This window comes from Macrobrachium rosenbergii, chromosome 27 (assembly GCF_040412425.1).
Source record: "Macrobrachium rosenbergii isolate ZJJX-2024 chromosome 27, ASM4041242v1, whole genome shotgun sequence".
Classification (NCBI taxonomy): Eukaryota; Metazoa; Arthropoda; class Malacostraca; order Decapoda; family Palaemonidae; genus Macrobrachium; species Macrobrachium rosenbergii.
This window is the reverse complement of record NC_089767.1, coordinates 40418603-40440263: the sequence shown is the minus strand read 5'-3', so window position 1 is coordinate 40440263 and position 21661 is coordinate 40418603. Positions and strand designations below refer to the sequence as shown.

The following is a 21661-nucleotide window of genomic DNA, read 5'->3' as shown; positions in this document are numbered from 1 at the left end:
CTTGAAAAAAAAAAAAAAACCACGCCGCTCGCAAAAACGATTAAACAAAAATTCAGGAAAATGCAAGCAATTCTCTTCAGAGGCTCGCAGATAAACACAAGCAACAAAACAAAAAAAGCAAAAATATTTAGAAAAAGTATTTAAGACATATGAGGCTTATGTCGACATTCTCTACCGTATATAAACTGCAAATACAGCTAAAGGAAGTTTCCAGAAGCAACAACAATACCACTGTTCAAAAGAACTTAATGCTCTATGAGACAAATAACTGGATTATACCTGCTTTGCGTGATCCCAGCTGATAATCAAAATCTTCAACAATGATGATGATAATAATAATAATAATAATAATAATAATAATAATAATAAAATTATTTTTATTATTATTATTATTATTATTATTATTATTATTATTATTATTATTATTATTATTATTATTATTATTATTATTATTATTATTATTATTATAACTGGACTATATCTGCTTTACGTGACCCCTGATAATAATCAAAATCTTCAATAATAATAATAATAATAATAATAATAATAATAATTAATAATTGTTATTTATTGTTATTTTTATTATTATTTATTATTATTATTATTATTATTATTATTATTATTATTATTATTATTATTATTATTATTATTATTATTATTATTTAAAAAATACTCATAGTATCATGAATCTTGAAATGGAGAAACAAATCTCACAGTTACGTATATGTATACATATATTTCAAGATAAATCTGTACAGAAATCTTTTGGGGAATCTGTTCGATTCTCCTTTACAATCTGACTGAAAAGGGGAATCGAAGTTTCCCAAAGCTTCCCGTAAAGATTGATCTTTAAATATATGCACATATACGTCACTGTGGGATTTGTTTCTCCATTATTATTATTATTATTATTATTATTATTATTATTAAAGCTACTACACAAACATACAAACCACGCAGGCAGACAGGCAAAAAATTAAAATACTAAAAATAAAAATTCTAAAAATGAAAATTAAAATACAAAAAAATAAAAACAAAAATAAAAATACAAAAAAATAAAAATTCTAAAAATAAAAATACCCCCCAAAAAATAGAAATAGAAATAAAAATGCTAAAAATAAATATAAAACGTTTGCGTCATCTCCCCGGCAACTTTACGAATAAAAGCGCAATTTATCATTTAAAGGGTAAAGAGATACAATTTGCGGTCACTCCTCCGTAAATAAACGCGCCGTCCCACAACCGCTCTCTAGAAATTTCACGTTCTGGCGAACCGGATATATGAATCACTGAGCGTACATTAGCTTCCTCTAACCATCCCCCTCCCCACCACCCCAGAACGACAAAAGATTATCATCAGGGTCATGAGATCTAAATTCACTATATAAATAGACTCGGTCCCTTGGTGAGTACGTCATTTGGTCGTCGAACTCCTGAGACATTACAGGAAAAGGTAGGGTGCTCTCGCCAGAAACATTTGCTAGCGTAGTAGATATATATATATATATATATATATATATATATATATATATATATATATATATATATATATATATGTATAATTATGCACATAGACACACACATATATATGTATTATATCACATCTATACATACATCTTTATATTTATATATGCATAAACTGCCCTTCAAATAGTAGGTGGGAGTACGCCACAATTTTTCTATTGTAATTCATTATCTGAGTCTCCAATTACACCTGCGCTAATATTAACCTTAGTTAGTTCTTCATATAGTATCTGTATATGTAAGTATGTAAATATATACATTCACACATTTATATATATATAATATATATATACATGTGTACATATACACATGTGTATGTGTGTGTGTGCGCATATTACCGTACGTTCTTTCTAAACGCAGACGCTGTCGTTACTTCAAGAAATTTGCCAAATCCCCATCCCAGACATTAGGAACAGCCAGTAAACGCAAATTTCCTTTCCAGATGATGAAATTCACTTTGCTGACCGCTGCTCTTCTGAGCGCCGTGGCGGTCGCTTCTTCGCCGCCAAAAGGTAAGACAGTGCGATGTATCAGTCACAGAACGAGTCGCTGATTGCTGTGATTTATATTATTTCTCAAAAATTATTGGACAGTTTTATGTTTCTAATACAGTTCGAGTTAAAAAAAATCTAAAGTTTTAGAATTTAAACTGACCGTTGAATGTAGCCTAAACTGACCGTTTAAAGTGACCTAAACTGACCGTTGAATGTAACCTAAACTGACCATTGAATGTGAAACTGACCGTTTAAAGTGCTGAATGAAACTTAAACTGACCGTTTAAAGTTCCCTAAACTGACCGTTGAATGTAGCCTAAACTGACCTTTTAAAGTGACCTAAACTGACCGTTGAATGTAACCTAACTGACCGTTTAAAGTGACTTAAACTGACCATTGAATGTGACCTAAACTGAGTGTTGAATGTAACCCAAACTGACCGTTTAAAGTAACCCAAAATGACCGTTGAATGTAACCTAAACTGACCATTTAAAGTCACCTGAACTGACCGTTGAATGTAACCTAAACTGACCGTTTAATATAACCTAAACTGACCGTTGAATGTAACCTAAACTGACCGTTTAATATAACCTAAACTGACCGTTGTATGTAACCTAAACTGACCATTTAAAGTGACCTAAACTGACCGTTGAATGTAACCCAAACTGATCGTTTAAAGTGACCTAAACTCACCGCCGAATGTAACCCAATAAAAGTGATTTTACTGAAACATCATTTGCCTCACAAAAGTCATTCCAGAACAATTCAGTTAGGCGTCTGTCTGCTAAAGACAGACTCACCAACAACACATGTAATTATCACAGCTTACAAAAACTAACATTCTGAAATGCTTTCGAAGTCGACGCTGATCACAAAGACATGAGGTGCTTTGCCTACCTGAAACCCCGAAGGGCGGAACCGGGCGTGGCGACAGATGGCGCTGACAAGATTAATGCTATGTGCGCCGACCAGACTGGAGCCAACAAAAATGGTAATTATAAGTGTAATGCATAAGAGTATTGATAAGTAGTTATAGGTTTAAGAGTGCAAACAAATGTACACACGGATTTTTTTGTTATTTGTGTGCATTCCTCCATGCTTTGAAGGAGAGGTTTGCCTGCATAAGAGTGTGAAGAGAATGTTTCATAGTTAAGATAACAGTAGGCACATATATATATATATATATATATATATATATATATATATATATATATATATATATATATATATATATATATATATATGTGTAATATAGATATTATATATATAATTATATAGATATTATATATATATATATTATATATATATATATATATATATATATATATATATATATATATATATATATATATATATATATATATATATATATATACACTAAGATCTAATCCCAGCATTAATCATTCTCTTAACTCCAGCAAACAAAGGCACGGAAGCGGACGCAGTGCGAGTTATCACTGAAGAGATGAAGGATCGCAATTCTAACTGTGCTTTGGCGATGAGCATGGCGAGGAGAGGACTCGTGAGTTTACAATATTATTTGAGAATAATTATTTTGTGCTATATTGAGAAAATTATTTTTTACTGTCATTTAAGAGTAATTATATTTACTATATTATTCGGGAAAAGTTATTTCTTACTATACTATATTGAGAAAATTATTTTTTACTGCATTATTTGAGAATAATTATTTTTACTTTATTTGAGAAAATTATTTTTTACTGTCATTTAAGAGTAATTATTTTTACTATATTATTTGGGAAAAATTATTTCTTACTGTATTATATTGAGAAAATTATTTTTTATTATATTATTTGAGAAAAATTATTTTATACTATACTATATTGAGAAAATTATCTTTTACTATATTATTTGGGAAAAATTATTTTATACTATACAATTTGAGAACAATTATTTTTTACTATATCACTTGAGAAAAATTATTTTTCTTACTGTAATAAAACACGGTTTAAAACTGCATAAGAATCAACTTTGTAATCGCAAATCGCGTGAAATTACTTAGTTATACTGATTGACACCTCCTACAAGTGTATTTAACGTACAGAATAGGAAAATGTATAATGTTAGCAATTTTACATATATACATATGTGCATATGTGTATAAACAAAAGCACATACAAAAACAAACACATATACATGTTTTATATATATATATATATATATATATATATATATATATATATATATATATATATATATATATATATATATATATATATATATATATAAATTAAACTATAGCATTTCAGGCTCACACACACGCTCTCTTTCCAGCTTGACAGCAATGGCAACGTCAACGTAACGGCAGCTCAAGACACAATATCCAAAACCATTATTGCCAACCACGGCCCCAGTGCTCTGGCAGAGCAAATGAAGCTGCAGGTCCCAGTGTGCGTCCAAAACACGACACAGGCGGCGTTTCCCGTGAGTATTCAAAACTCTCTGGTCCCGGGAATTTAAGATGCACACTGCACGATTATATTCCTTGGGTTATTAACTAAGGCGTGATGGTCACTCAACACGTTTATGAATTTCTGTATCTGTTAAGCGTTTTCTGCGGAGGCTTTTCGCAAGGTTAAATATATTTCACAGTAAAGTCCAAGTTAGGGAGAGAAAAATGAGTCAAGGAATAATACCTCAGGAGGAGGGAGCTTTTAGCAAGTTACAGGGACGCCAAATTTTTTTAAATTTCGCATTTGCACTGTACTTGTGTTTACTAAAAATATAAATAAACTGAACTAGTAGGGGCAAATATAATTTTTAAATGGGGCAGATGAGCAACAGCAGTATTAGCTATAATTCCTGGGGATACCGAACTGTCAGCTCATACCGTTACGAATTGAACTGAACATAGAATTTAGGCCAAAGTCCAAGCACTAGGACCAATGAGGTCATTCAGCGCTGAAACGGAAATTCACAGTAAAAAGTCTGAAAGCTGTAACAAGAGGAAAACCTCGCAGCTGCACTATGAATCAATTGTTATTTGAGAGCGGAAAGTAAGATGGAAGAAAGAGAATATGAAAGGAGGTACAGTTAAAAGAACGGAAAGGGTTGCAGCTAGGGACCGAAGGGACGCTGCAAAGAAATTTAAGTAATGCCTACAGTGCACCGCGTGAGGTGTACTGACGGCCCTAACCCCCTGCGGGATATACTGTTACAAATTAAGACCACGTCTATTATAGCTCCATCATAATCCCCATGAAGGAAAAAAAAAAGTGCAAAGTAATCAGGGAGAAACCACAGTCGAATACCAATTAAGTATTCTACAGTTATTTGTAATGTACTCCTCCTAAATAATCTAAGAAAATTAGGCAAAAATAAAAATACTCAAGGAAAATTATTATTCCCGTTGAACATTTCGGTAAATATGAAGCATTCACGTTAGCCATCATTATTTTAATGATGTTAATATTCATCATTTCACTTGGGTTAATTGTGCTTCTCCCTAAACTCCGTAATTTTCTTGCCGAGAAGTTTATGGCTGTTTTGGCTTCATATATATATAAATGTAAGTTCATAATAATAATAATAATAATAATAATAATAATAATAATAATAATAATAATAATAATAATAATAATAGTAGCATGAGTCTTGAATGGAAAAACAAATCCACGGTTATGTTCATGTACATATACATAACTGTGGATTTATTTCTCCAATAATAATAATAATAATAATAATAATAATAATAATAATAATAATAATAATAATAATAATAATAATAATAATAATAATAATAGTATTTAAGCACATTTAAACCCACTAAAATCTTTTTAGACAAATCAAACAGTTTTCACAGTTACGTAATTTTATCAGCATCACACTACCTTTTATAACTGGCGTCACAATTTAAGTCATTTACGCCAATCAATTTCGAGTTCTTCACTAATTCATTTCTTTCCCTCCACTACAGATCCTGATGTACAACGAGTGTCTGCTCGACGCTTGCAAGCAAGCTCTCCAGTGATTGGACAACCCTTCAGTGTTTCCAAGACAAATGTTCTGATTTTCCTTTATGTTAAGCTGTCACAAGATTCAAAGTGAAAAAAGAGCCGAATTATCAAATGTGGTCAACAAGACTGGAGCACCGATAACAGCAGAAATTAAACACAGAAGTCGCACTGGTCACCTGAGAATATGTTTCGTGGAGAAATAAGTTCATATATGTCCTGTTTAATATGATGACTTTCCAATGTCAAAAGCAAGTAAGCAGTCTCCAAAGTTACGTCTTAAGGACGATAAGATCAGAAGGAGCACAAATCATAGAATTCACTGTCCATGTTTTCGTAACTTCGAGACACAGAATAAGGAAAATTCATTAATAACATAATAATGTACCTAATGACCATTAGAGACGCCATTAAATCACAGAGCACATCCACAACTTCTTATTGTATATCCATTTGTTTTTAGTAATTTTGAGGCTTTAAAATTAATAAAGCAGTATGTTGAGTAAAGATTTTGTTTGATTTACTCCAACATTTCCGTCACACTGGCAGGCATCCTGCTAAGTGCACGACTTATTATTATTATTATTATTATTATTATTATTATTATTATTATTATTATTATTATTATTATTATTATTATTATCATCTTGTTAAAGAGAATGGCAGCATCAGTGGAAATGATTTTATATATGGTCTTCTCAATAATTCTTATTTTTTTTCTCGTCAGGGCTGATATTTTCTAATAACTGGCCGATGTTCACAGTCTGGGTAAGGACTATAAACATCGGCCAGCTATTAGCAAATATCAGCCCTGATGAGAGGAACATAAGAAGAAGAATTGAGAAGTCCATATACAAAATCAATCCCACTGATGCTGCCATTCTCTTTAACAAAACATGTTAGAGAGAGGGCCCCTTACCTTCATATATTATGATTATTATTATTATTATTATTATTATTATTATTATTATTATTATTATTATTATTATTATTATTATTAAACACTTCTCCTTTACAGAAACAAATATAAACACAAGGATTCCCTTCCTGGTGACAATCAAATAACAAAGACACACCAAACAACTGACTTGCTATGAAACAGAAAACAGGGGACGAACTCTAAATGACAAAGCCAATTTTCTCTTCAGTTCTTGAGCCGAATGATATAATTTAGCATGAGGAACTGTAGTTTTAAATGTCATAAATGTCTTTTTCAGGTTCTAAAGGAACATTTCGTGTAAAGCCAGACAAGGAAGTCTGCCTAAGAAGTTATGAATAGGAATAGTTTCGTCTGAACAAGGTGGAGATACAATGCTTGTACTTTCAAGTTGCAAGTAATCTGTGGAGTTCTCTCTCTCTCTCTCTCTCTCTCTCTTAAATAACCTTCTGAGGACTCTTCAGAATTCTATATAAGGATCAGATGGGACAACCTCTCTCTCTCTCTCTCTCTCTCTTGAATAACCTTCTGAAGACTCTTCCAGAATTCTATATAAGAATCAGATGGGACAACCTCTCTCTCTCTCTCTCTCTCTCTCTCTCTCTCTCTCTCTCTCTCTCTCTCTCTCTCTCTCTCTCTCTCTCTCTCTCTCTCTCTATTAAACAACTTTCTGAGGACTCTTATTTTATTTAAGGATCAGATGGGACAACCTTTCTCTCTCTCTTTTGCCTAACCTTCAGAGGACTCTTCAGAATTCTATAAGGGATCAGATGGGACAAAGTCTCTCTCTCTCTCTCTCTCTCTCTTACATAACCTTCTGAGGACTCTTCAGAATTCTATTATAAGGATCAGATGAGACAACGTCTCTCTCTCTCTCTCTCTCTCTCTCTCTCTCTCTCTCTCTCTCTCTCTCTCTCTCTCTCTCTCTCTCAAGCACATAAAAGTATTTGGATATATCTTCAAGTGTACCTATTTTTTTCTCTACCTGTCATGCTTGCAGTGCATCCTCTCTCTCTCTCTCTCTCTCTCTCTCTCTCTCTCTCTCTCTCTCTCTCTCTCTCTCTCTCTCTCTCGTGAGAAACAAAGTCCCCAAGCGGGATTCAGACTCGTCTCTACACCCACGAAAAATTCCAGCCTTTGAAAATGCTGAAAGAATTAAGGTATTCTAGAATTCAGACGGAGAAGGAGAAAAGGCATCTCTAAACGACATTTGAGAATTTACCAGAGGTAGTAAAACTCCACTTTCACGAAGCAGAGATTTTAATGGTGTTTCTGAGAACGGGTTTCCTTGTTGCTTCTTTGGAATCCACTCATTAGCTTCGAGTCTGAACCTGCGTTCCACTGATATTTATTGAAGGTTAATTGCAAAGGCTAAAAAAGAGCAATGTTTGGAACACTTGTCTGTCTCATCCCCGTTCAGACGAATAAGTTATTACAACATATGATCTGTGAGCTTGTTCCTTGAACATGTTTTGCAGGAAATGTCGTTAATATAGGATTTTTAATATTTTTTTTTTATTTTTCAGAATGAAATTGGCTCTCAAATGAAAATAAGAACATTGATTTACAATATTATTATTATCATTATTATTTGGGAGAAAAACACTACTATCACGAGAGTATATAAATGTTCTAAAGGATCCACAATAATATAATTATTAAACTTTGCTCGAGCCTTTAACAATTACATTATTGTGGACCCTTTAGAATATTATTATTATTATTATTATTATTATTATTATTATTATTATTATTTTTTCGTGCACAACGGACAGGTAGCCATTAAAGAAATTTAGAAACAGAACAGGCTGTAGTCGATTAACAGGACCTAGAGAGATGAAATCGAACTGGATATTTTCGAAAATTTCTTTCGGGACATCCATCTATCTATCTATAATAATACAATCAGGGTGGATCTTTCTTGTTTTTCCGGCCAGGGTGGGGGCGGGGTAGGTAGGGGATTGGGAGGGTAGGGGAGAAATGACACATCATCCCCCCAAGCAAACTTGTTTGTCCGCCCCGGGTGGGGCCGGGGTAGGTAGGGGATCAGGAAGGTAGGGGAGACACGACACACCCACCCTCCTCCTGATAACCTGTTTGTCCGGTTATCAGGAGGAGGGGTAGGTAGGGGATCGGGAGGGTAGGGGAGACATGACAGGCTGCTGCACCGGGTTCCAGCGCAGCGTAGCACGCGCCATCAAGCTCGCTAACCAAAAATGGTCAGCAAGGACGAGGAGTAGCTTTCGTAGAAAAGTCTATTTGCATAAAGAGAGAGAGAGAGAGAGAGAAAAAGGATGTGAAATATCTGCTGAGATGTCAACTGTCCACAGCAGTGCTCAGCTGCAAAAACATACCTTCAATTGGTGCCCAGTGGCCATGAAAACAACAACACTCGTCAGGTTTCTCGAGTGGTAACCAAGGGGAAAAATATTGTGTATATAGTCATTTTACGCTTACTGTCAATATATCTACTGTATATATAATTTATATATATATATATATATATATATATATATATATATATATATATATATATATATATATATATATATATATACATATATATATATATATATATATATATATATATATATATATATATATATATTCATATATAATGCATACATATGTGCATGTACGTATGTATTAACCAGATAACCACACACCTTCACTATACATTTATATTCATACTGCTCGTCTTAAGAATCTGAACCCTCCCGCCTCACTGAAACCTAACAAGAGTAGTATAAATAAATAAATAAATAAATAAATAAATAAATAAATAAATATATATATATGTATATATATACATATATATAATTTATATAAATATATATATATACAATGAATATGTTTACATATATATAATTCATTCCTTTCCATCTTTCTTTATTCCTTCGTCCGTTTGTGCGTTTCTGAAAGAGAGAGAGAGAGAGAGAGAGAGAGAGAGAGAGAGAGAGAGAGAGAGAGAGAGAGACAGAGAGAGAGAGAGAGAGAGAGAGCACGCGGAAGTGAAGAATTTGTGAAAACCGACGCCAACCATCGCCTGTAACAGGCCCCTGCAGGCAGCACAAACGTGCAATTCCACCCAGAGAGCTCCTGTCTCAAGGTGACCGCGGAGGAACTTTTGCTGCTACGGCGATTCGAACAAACAGGAAAAGCAGTGTTTTAAAGTCGTGATATTTCTTGAAATATAAAAGAAACACGTCTGCAGGTCATAATTGATTGCATACGGTTTCTTGAAAAAAAAAAACTTATCAGTCACTAGTGATTGCACAGTTTCTTGAAAAAATATGCATGCAGGTCACTAATAATTGCATATAATGTCTTGAAAAAAAAAAATGTCTGCAGGTCGCAAATGATCGCATACATTTTCTTGAAAAAAAAAAAAAGTCTACAAGTCATAAATGATTGCGCACAGTTTCTTAAAAAAAAAAACAATTCTATAGGTCACAGATGCTTGCATAGGGTTTCTTGAAAAAAATATACGTCTACAGGTTGCAAATGATCACATACAGTTTCTTAAAAAAAAATACGTCTACAGGTCATAAATGACTGCATAGTTTCTTGAAAAAAAAAACACTTCTATAGGTCACAGATGCTTGCATAAAGTTTCTTAAAAAAAAGTCTACCAGTCATAAATGAAAGCATACAGTTTCTTGAAAAAAAACACTTTTATAGGTAGCTAATGATAGCATACAGTTTCTTGAAAAAAAAAAGTCTACAGGTCACAAATGACTGCATATAGTTTCTTAAAAAAATATGTCCATGGGTCACTAATGGCTGCATACAGTTTCTTTACAAAAAACACTTTTATTGGTAACTAATGATAGCATAAAGTTTCTTGAAAAAGCAAACACTTTTATAGGAAGGTAATGATAGCATACAGTTTCTTGAAAAAAAATACGTCTACTGGTTACAAATGACTACATATAGTTTCTTAAAAACAAATATGTCCATAGGTCACTAGTGATTGCATACAGTTTCTTGAGAAATATATGTCTACAGGTCATTAATGACTGCATACAATTTCTTAAAAAAAATTACAGATCACTAATTACTACATACGATCATAGTGAAAGAATGACGTACCTAACACATAAGGAGTAATCGAACGAATATTTATTATTATTTTTTTCATCTTTCAACAAAGACAAAACCTTTACGACCATACGACCACAGGACCTCGTATCTGCTAGGATACAAATGAGGAACGATTACATAAGTGTCCGACCTCGCGGGAACACTCAGTCAAGGGCAAATATTCTTACAATATACAACATGCAATAATACCGAAAACGGAAAAATATGATTGGACGAACCCTATCGTTACAATAAGTTTTAAGAAACATGTTAACACATTTGTATGTCGAGTACCTATTCATGAGATAAGGCATCGTTACTGTTTTGCTAAATACCTTCAGAATTCACGGCGAAAAAATGCCGAAAACCGAAAATAAGCGGCCCATCGTCGAATGCTTCGAAAAATGGTTTCGACAACAATTGAGCATCGAAAGAATTAGACTCCTCTTACCTTGTAAATCTGATCTCGTCAGTACTGAACAGAAACACACTTACCTGGAATTAGAAAAGAAAGAACAATTAATGATTCGTTCAAGAGAACACTGGGAGAGAATAAGTTAAACTAAACTGAATATAGAATTTAGGCCAAAGGTGAAGCACTTGTTCCTATGAGGTCATTCAGCGCTGAAACAGAAATTGACAGGAAAAGGTCTGAAAGATGTATCATGAGGAAAACCTCAAAGCAGTTGCACTATGAATCAATTGTTAGGAGAGGGTTAAGGAAAGTCAGATGGAAGAAAGAGAATATGAAAGGAGGCACAGTAAAAGGAACGAAAGGGGTTGCAGCTAGGGGCCGAAGGAAGGAACGCTGCAATGAGAATAATTAACCTAGGGGATGAGGGGTTAGACATGATTTATAAGAGATATCCACAAAACAAAAATGTTGGAAAATTAGTGAAATTATAGGTGAAATTGTAGCTCTGGCAATAAACATTTATTATATAATTTCGCTAATGGTGTAACAAAAAAAAAAAAGCTTTAAACCTAATCAGTATAATACAAGGAGAAAATACTTGGAGGAAATCAGGATTAGTTAAATTAATTGTTTAAAACAAAGCTGTTGTTTTATAATAGACAAAAGCAGCGAGCTTCAAAGTCTTCTGAAAAGAAAGTTATTCACTAAGTAAACACAAATTCACATAATTAATCTTCTCTTGTTATTAAACAGCGTCTGTTCCTACCATTGATCTGGTTTCCATCGCCATTGTTAGTGACAAATTTCTGTTTCCATAAATAATAATTCCGTTATGAAAACAAAATGGAAAACTTATATATATATATATATATATATATATATATATATATATATATATATATATATATATATATATATATATATTACATATATATATGTTTATATATAGAGAGATAGATAGATACACTGATATACTGAATATATAAATATATATATATATATATATATATATATATATATATATATATATATATATATATATATATATTTATGTAATGCTGACAGCAGCGATGAGTTCAGTTTCTATACGCCATCAGTCGCCCAGCAAAATATACCAAACTCCATCGGCACATAACCCCTTAATATGGTGCAAGGAATGTAGTTAGCAACCTCATTCTAAAAAAAAAAAAAAAAAACTCGCTTGAACCCGTTAGGCCACCAACTTCTAAGGCCAGTTTCGGCAAGAGAAATAAAGTAGGTATGTATATGTATACACATATACATGCATCTGTATACATACATACATATATATATATTATATATCATGCATATGTATACATGTATATATATACATATATATACTGTATATTATATATAATAATCACCATACAAATCACAAGAATTAACTAATTCTCTTCCATCTTCTACCAGCATAGTGGTGCGAAGTAATAGGTAATTTTATTTGCATTAATACAATCACATCAAGACTTCTGACCGGAAAATATCTCGTAGAATCAGCGGCATAACATATGACTTCTCATGATTACAAAACCTACTTTGCTCTCATGATTTGCATTTCCTTTTCGTCATCAAACTGACAGTACAACGAACAAGCCTATAGAAATTAGATAGAATATAGAATTTAGGCCAAAGGTCAAGCACTGGGACCCACGAGGTCATTCAGCGCTGAAACGGAAACTGACAGTTAAAAGGACTGAAAGGCGTAACAGGAGGAAAACCCCAAAGCAGTTTCACTATGAAATAATCGTTAGGAGAGGGTGGAAAGCAAGATGGAAGAAAGAGAATATGAACGGAGGTACAGTAAAAGGAATGAAAGGGGCTGCAGCTTAGGGCCGAAGGGACGCTGCAGAGCACCTCAATTAATGCCTACAGTGCACCGCGTGAGGTGCACTGACGGCACTAGTGCCCTACGGGGAAAGAGAGTATAAAAACGCCAGGGTATGTTGTCAACAGCAACAAACTTATAAATTACTTATGCAAATGAATTTCCAAGGGCTAAAATATGGGGTGCTAAGCCTTAGCAAAATAAAAAAAACTAATAAATAAAAAAGGTCTCAAGGACAAGGAAGCTTAAGAGGAGAAAAACGGAATAACTGGTCTTTACTGGAAGCGTTCCCCTTCTGGTGATGTCAAGCACTGGTGCTTTCGCCTCATGAATCACACGTTCGTTCAAGCAGCAAAATACATCGTCACACAAACGAGGGGACATGTAGGGAAATACATCGTTTGCTTTAATATTCTACGATGGATTTATTTCTGGACTGGGCTGTCTTTGTCAATGTATTTCTTGAGGTTCAGCTCTGACAGCTTTGTTCCTGAAACCACGATGGAGGTTCAACTTTGACAGCTTTGTTCCTGAAACCACGATGGAGGTTCAGCTTTGTTCCTGAAAAGGAACTTTGGCAGCTTTGTTCCTGAAACCACGATGGAGGTTCAACTTTGACAGCTTTGTTCCTGAAACCACGATGGAAGTTCAACTTTGTTTTGGCAGCTTTGTTCCTGAAACCACGATGGAGGTTCAACTTTGACAGCTTTGTTCCTGAAACCACGATGGAGGTTCAACTTTGGCAGCTTTGTTCCTGAAACCACGATGGAGGTTCAACTTTGACAGCTTTGTTCCTGAAACCACGATGGAGGTTCAACTTTGGTAGCTTTGTTCCTGAAACCACGATGGAGGTTCAACTTTGACAGTTTTGATCCTGAAACCACGATGGAGGTTCAACTTTGGCAGCTTTGTTCCTGAAACCACGATGGAGGTTCAACTTTGACAGTTTTGTTCCTGAAACCACGATGGAGGTTCAACTTTGACAGCTTTGTTCCTGAAACCACGATGGAGGTTCAACTTTGGTAGCTTTGTTCCTGAAACCACGATGGAGGTTCAATTTTGACAACTTTGTTCCTGAAACCACGATGGAGGTTCAACTTTGACAGCTTTGATCCTGAAACCACGATGGAGGTTCAACTCTGGCAGCTTTGTTCCTGAAACCACGATGGGGGTTCAACTTTGACAGCTTTGTTCCTGAAACCACGATGGGGGTTCAACTTTGACAACTTTGAGTTTTCCCTTGAAAAGGGCCTGTTTCAGTTCAAGCAAAATATATCTGAACTGCATGAGATATACTTTGTAAATATACACAAACTTAATTATTGCCCCTTCATAATCCAGAGGGAGAAATCTGAACTGACTGGTCCGAATCCTAGCATGGAGAGACAGCTTTCTTTCACGCCTCCTTCTATGTCTTTGGATTCAGTGCTTGCAGTGGGAAAAGCACCCAAAAGCAAAAGGCAGGAAATCCAGAAATTAACTGTTCCTCAATAAGAAGGATTTTATTTGAATATTGGCTGGAAAAAAAATCAAGCAAAATCAAGCAAATGGTAAGCCATTTCAAGGGTATATCCTGGTTTCGAAACAGGAACGATACACAGCCAATATTATTTTGTGACACCTTAATCCCCCTTCCCCTGGAGTCGAAATCTCGATTACTTCACCACACACAGTTTGCGAAATGATCTGTCATGGTGTGTAATAAGTAAGAGCCATTTACATCAATCTTGAACTTGACTCACTAGATCCGCTAAGGGAAGCAGCTAAGGTAAGCTGCTAAGGATTCTTGCACCACGAGCACGTAAGCCCACTTCCGCCTACGCCTGCGGAATCGCCGCACGTGTGGACACGGCTGACCGGCGCCATCGGAAATATAACTCATCAGAAGGGCGTTCCATCTGAGTACATTTTTTGTCCTATACTGGATGACTGTGCATGATATGACTTTGAGCAGTGTAACCTTTTTGTATATACAATAACCCAACGTTTAATTACTCTACTAAAAACACCAACATTCAGTACACTGAGTTTATACTTAACCTTGAAATGTACAATGTTTGCCTGAAGTCAGGAACCAATTAACAGTCATAGATTGGGACAATTCGACGTTAAAATTTAAACTCGGTTTGGCCAGTCGTCTTTTAATGAAAATATTTCACAGTTAATATATCCATCAGTTACAAATTACTGTGAAGCTGGGTAAAAAGCATCGTACTTAACCTGTGACTAATATACCGAATACTGAATGACTAGCTTCCAATACAAAATAGTCAGAAAAAAATTCACCTGTCAGTTAAATTCCTCAATGAGAAACGAATAATTATCACAGGAAATAAAATACATGTCAAAGTACATATATGTACGTGTGTGCACTTTATATATATATATATATATATATATATATATATATATATATATATATATATATATATATAATATATATATATATATATATATATATATATATATATATATATATATATATATATATATATATATATATAATATATAATATATAATTATATATAACAATATAATATATATATATATATATATATATATATATATATATATATATATATATATATATATATATATATATATATATATATAGGACACAACTTGAGCAAAAAAAAAAAAAAAATCGACCACTTTGCATTCTAGCAACAGCAAAAAAATAAAACCCTCTTAAAACGCCCAATCACCAGAGGCGTCTACAAATCCCCACCAGTAACAAAGACACGGTCGATAAACTCGCTAAAACAGCATGTTTTCTTCTTCTTTTTTTTTTTTTTACAGATATAGGTGACTCCCTTGAGGCCAAGAGACACCCTCCTTTGTCATCGCCACAGCTACCATTACCCGTAGTGATTACCATTATCAACTCTTCCTCGCTAGCTTCCAGAGTCGTTTTTTTTTTTTTTTGGGGGGAGGGCGTACGAACGAGTCTTCCACAGAAAACGGTCACCGGTTGGTTGCTTAAGGGATAAATAGCTCTTGTTCCGATTTGTCACCTTCATTTCACAGCTGCTCTCCGCCTGGTTACGACGGAAACTCCTTAGAGGTAAGAGTCAAGGTACTGTGTAAAGCCAACCGTGCATTGACGAAGGTATTCAAACAAATAAATCTAGTAAATACTAGACACAACTGAAAGACTAATATTAGGTCATCCAGCGAAAGTATCACAGCATATTCATTACTGCAATTCTCAATTTTAGCATAAATTCTCGAGGATGAAACTCCTGGGAGGAATAGTGTTTCTCGCAATGGCTGCGGCGGTTTGCTCACAATTCCCGATATCTTACGGGAGAAGAAAGAGACAAGGTTAGTACAACAATCTACAGTCTATCATATATATATATATATATATATATATATATATATATATATATATATATATATATATATATATATATATATATATATATATATGTGTGTGTGTGTGTGTGTGTGTGTGTGTGTGTGTGTGTGTGTGTGTGTGTATAACTGACTCACGGAAATATGGGACGTGATGAACATATAAAAAAAGGCAATGCTAAGTAAAGGACAAGAAGTCGAAAGGCCTTGCAGCACTCCATTGTTTCTCTTTCCTTCGTGGCATTGCCTTTATATATATATATATATATATATATATATATATATATATATATATATATATATATATATATTATATATTATATATAACGTATGTATGTATGTATCTATGTGTGTGTGTATTTAAACTATAAACTTAAAGAACAAATTATTTTCGTTTTTCATCTTGTATTTTATCATCATTGCTCTCACTAACTCACAGGACCGTTATTAAACATTTCAAAAAAGAACTCGATTCATGACGGAGCCAAAATATAATCCATGGTATATTTTCTGCCAACGTCATTCATAACCGTTATCAAGTCTGTTAACACGACCGTTGCCCCTACCTCAGATGACACCACTGACGTCGAAAAGGCGTGCAACATCATGACCCGACCGAGTGCCAAGGTCGTCCGGGCATTTGCGCCCACCTGTGCCCGCCAGAACAATTTTGACATCCCAGGGGCACTGGTGACAGGTGAGTCTTTTAAGATCTTGTGTTCTCTTTGGGGTTAATGGCACCAGTAGATTATACGTTGGCATTTCAATAACCGCTAAAACATTATGATGGCGTGATACGGGTGGTCTAGTTTGCCCTAACAAAAATCTATCTGAAATCGACAGATATTTTTGTATGCATTAGCTGAACTAAACTTCTTTTCCAACTTTATAGCATAACATGAAATATATATATATATAAAATATATATATATATATATATATATATATATATATATATATATATATATATATATATATATATATATATATATATATATATATATATATATATAAATAGGACTGCATTTATATAGGATGATATCTAAAAATTTTCTTTCCAAAATTACAAGTTTTCAGGGCTAATCTGTCCCCATCGTCCGGTAGCCGTTTTCTTTTTTTTTACGGCTACCAGATGATGGGGACAGACTAGTCCTTGAAAGCTTGTAACTTTTGGAAACATGATCTCCATTAGATAAATCCTGTTTAAATGAGTTGCTGTTATTCGTTCTATGAAAGTATAGGAAAATTGTGCAAGTGATCAATTTTAATATCTACCTATCTATCTATCTATCTATCTATTTTATATATATATATATATATATATATATATATATATATATATATATATATATATATATATATATATATATATATATATATATATATATATATATATATATATATATATATATATATATATATATATATTAGAAGATAAAGCAGTACATATATACAATGCCACAATAAAAATACCTTTAATATAATATAGTCACGTTATACTCAGTGATTCCTGTACTAAAACCTTACATAAGTTTTTTTTATATTCATTCTTTATAACATTCTTTTCAGAGTTGGTTATCAGCCCACAGTCACAAAATGGCTCAGATTATATGAAAGATGTCTTGTCAGACCTGAAGATCCCTGCAGCAAAAATAGCTAACATGACTGAATGCCTCATTCCTCAACTAGCACAGGTTAGTATTCGTCCAGTTCTGTAATAATAATAATAATAATAATAATAATAATAATAATAATAATAACAATAATAATAATAATGCCCTAGAATCTATTTTGCAACACACTGACAATGACAATCATAACATCTATAGACAGGTTTCTTTCCCAAAACATTTCTTTCAAAAACTGCACCAAACGCTTGCTTTCAGAAAGTGCAAAGTTTCATCGATTACCAGCGCAGCGCTGGGCACATCACGTTGTCCGTGCCCTCTTCTAACCTCACGGACAGTTTCAGCAGCTGTAAGCAAAATAATGGGGTGAGTTGAGTCTCGATTTCTCTTTATTGGTCTCTGGCCCGGTGCGTGCATAAGGGGTCGGTGCGTTTGATGAGGGTTTGTAACTGGAAGGGGGTTAATATTGAGAATTTTTTTTTTTAAATTATCAACAAGGGGTCAGCGTGTTCGATAAGGATTTATGACTGGAAGGGGGTTAATATTGAGAAATTTTTTTAACAAGTTATCAACAAGGGGTCAGCGTGTTAGATAAGGATTTATAACTGGAAGGGGTTAATACTGAGACAACTTTTTTAAAGTTATCAATAAGGGATCAACGTGTTAGATAAGGATTTATAATTGTATAGCAGTGGTTCTCAACCGTTTTTTCACCACGCCCCCTCTAAGAGTTGGCCCTTCCCTCCATGCCCCCCACCTCTTGCATCTATGAGTAAAATACCTTCCAAGATTTAAAGGAAAATGAAAAAAAAGGAGAGAAAGAGAACGGGTATTTTTATTCTTTTGGGAATGAATTAGTGAGATACTTGACACTGCTTCTTAGCGACTCTTGTTAAGAGAATAACGAATTAGAGAATGTTTAATTTTTCCATAAGGCTCGCGCCCCACGCCCCTGGAAATTGCGGGGGCGCCCCCCAGGTTAAGAACCACTTTTGTAAAGGGTTAACGTTGACCTAATATTTTTAAAAAAAGTAACCAAGAAATGAAGTAATTTTTCCTATAAAAATAAAATTTGACTGCAACTGATAAAGGAATGAAAATAACAAGATTAATTTTAAGTGCTTTCTAAAATCCCATTTCCTTTCTCCTCAACAGACTGCTATTTTTGAGTGCTACGAAGGGGCTTGTGTCTCTTCCCTGGCGTTAGCCCTGCAAAACTTAATCACTTGGTAAAAATATAAGAATTGGCCTCCAAATGCCTCTAATTTCAGTGGATTCTACTAAAGACAAAGTGTCCCAGTTCTATTGTCTACCACCGGTCTAGTGGTACAGATATTTTAGCCTTTGTCAATTGTTGTTGTGCCGATTTGTTGTTCTGATTGCATGAATTTTATTTTTGGTCGTGTGTTTTTTGTTTCTATCGTTTCAATTTTGATAAAACAGTTGTTGTTATTATTTTTAGCATTGATCATTTGCTATTCTACAGATATTATTCCCTGTATACCTTTGGAATAAAGAGTCTTCATGAGATTGTATTTTCATTTAATCTGATGTTACTAGGAACCTCTGGGAAGAGAGAGAATTCCGAACGCCTTTAAATTCAGGTATTTACCATCAGCCATTTGAAAGCGAAGGTGACCTATACTTCCTTATATGGGAAAGGACACCGAAATTAGGTGAAATGACTGGAGAAACATCTTCGTGTAAAAGAAGTGACGAGAAGTTAAGTATGCCTTAGTTTAACCAGACCACTGAGCTGATCAACAGCTCTCCTAGAGAGGGCTGGCCAGAAGGATTACTTATTTTAAGTGGCTATGAACCAATTGGTTACCTAGCAAATGGACCTACAGCTTATTGTGGAATCAGAACCACATTATACTGAGAAATGAATTTCTATCACCAGAAATAAATTCCTCTAATTTTTCATTGGCCGGTCGGAGATTCGAACGCGTGGCCAGCAAAGTGCTACTGAGAACGGTACCCATCCCACCCAATGAGGAGCTGGTGACGGGAAGAGGAAGGTAGAAGTGGTGAGGGGGGGTTTAGAGGAAGGTACAAGGGGTGGGAGGAAGGAAGGAGGAATAAAGTAAATTTATTATTATCATTGGTACACTGTTACAGCCTAACCATGGCTGGGGTTAAGAATACAAGCAAGTTTCTTCGCATACATAATATATGACAATTTCACCAATATCGGATATTGGTCACATTAAAAATGTTATTGTAAAAAGAAAAGTAAAAATATGCTCCGAAGTTTCTTTGGCGCAATCGAGTTTTCTGCAACAGCGTATAATCAATGCCACCGAAAATAGATCTATCTTTCGGTGGTCTCGGTATAATGCTGCCTGAGCCGCGGCCCGTGAAATTTTAACCAAAGCCCGGTGGTGGCCTATCCTATATCGCTGCATTTTTTACTTGATTAAATATCTCTAAGACGACTTCTTTGGAGGGGATCTTTCCATGAATGCCGACGGCGCGGGCAACGGAATCCCGATTAAACATTTTTGAAGGTTAGGCCTAAATTCAATAAAGGGACCCTCAGCCCGATAAAATACTTACCTGAACTGGAACTGCAATAATAAATTTATGCCTAAGGCCAAGCACTGGGACCTATGAGGCCATTCAACGCTGAAAATAATGTTGAGACAATTGTTAGGAGAGGGTGGAAAATAAGATGGAAGATAGAGAATATGAACAGAGGTATAGTAAAAAGGAATGAAAGCGGTGGCACCTAGGGGCCTAAGGGACACTGCAAAGAACCTTTAAGTAATGCCTGCAGTGCACAGCATGAGGTGCACTGACGGCACTAACCCCCTACGGCGATGAAACACTTATTAAATTTATTCATTCATACTCTAGTACAATCAAAACAATTACTAAGCTATCATAAAAGACAAAATCACAAATAAAGTGGACTCTCTGGTGTGTGTGGGGCGGGGGGGGGGGCGGTTGTGCGAGACGGACAAGTCCACCCCAGCAACAAAATTAGCACTGAATTTAACTGAATATACTATTTAGGCCAAAGGCCAAGCACTGGGACCTATAAGGTCATTCAGCGCTGAAATGGAAATTGATAGTAAAAGGTTTGAAAGGTGAAATTGACAGTAAAAGGTTTGAAAGGCGTGACAGGAGGAAAACCTCGCAGTTGAAGCACTATGAATCAATTGCTAGGAGAGTGTTAAGGAAAGTAAGATGGAGGAAAGAGAATATGAAAGGAGGTACAGTAAAAGAAACGAAAGGGGTCGCAGCTAGGGGCCTTAGGAATGCACGCCGCAAAGAACCTCAAGTACAGCAATGCCTACGGTGCACTGACAGCACTATCCCCTCCCCTACGGTGAACAAAATTAGCAGCCATGAAGATACTTTAGAAATTAAACAATCCAACGGCAGACGGAAGACGACA

The 21661-nt window shown here is 34.6% G+C and overlaps 3 protein-coding genes across 4 annotated transcripts in view; 2 read left to right on the top strand and 1 right to left on the bottom strand.

Annotated features, from left to right (window-relative positions):
* Nucleotides 1-21661, bottom strand: part of Lrp4 (LDL receptor related protein 4) — a 409566-nt gene that overhangs the window by 223863 nt on the left and 164042 nt on the right. The window lies entirely within an intron of this gene.
* Nucleotides 1376-6497, top strand: LOC136853697 (uncharacterized). The gene is made up of 6 exons (XM_067129640.1): nt 1376-1453; nt 1967-2036; nt 2878-3009; nt 3437-3540; nt 4314-4463; nt 5956-6497. Exons 2-6 carry the CDS (start codon nt 1967-1969, stop codon nt 6007-6009), a joined length of 510 nt encoding a protein of 169 aa, XP_066985741.1. The 5' UTR covers nt 1376-1453; the 3' UTR covers nt 6010-6497.
* Nucleotides 16205-19786, top strand: LOC136853695 (uncharacterized). The gene is made up of 6 exons (XM_067129638.1): nt 16205-16337; nt 16492-16597; nt 17202-17327; nt 18200-18324; nt 18517-18624; nt 19414-19786. The coding sequence occupies exons 2-6, from the start codon at nt 16507-16509 to the stop codon at nt 19489-19491; spliced, it is 528 nt and encodes a 175-aa protein (XP_066985739.1). The 5' UTR covers nt 16205-16337; nt 16492-16506; the 3' UTR covers nt 19492-19786.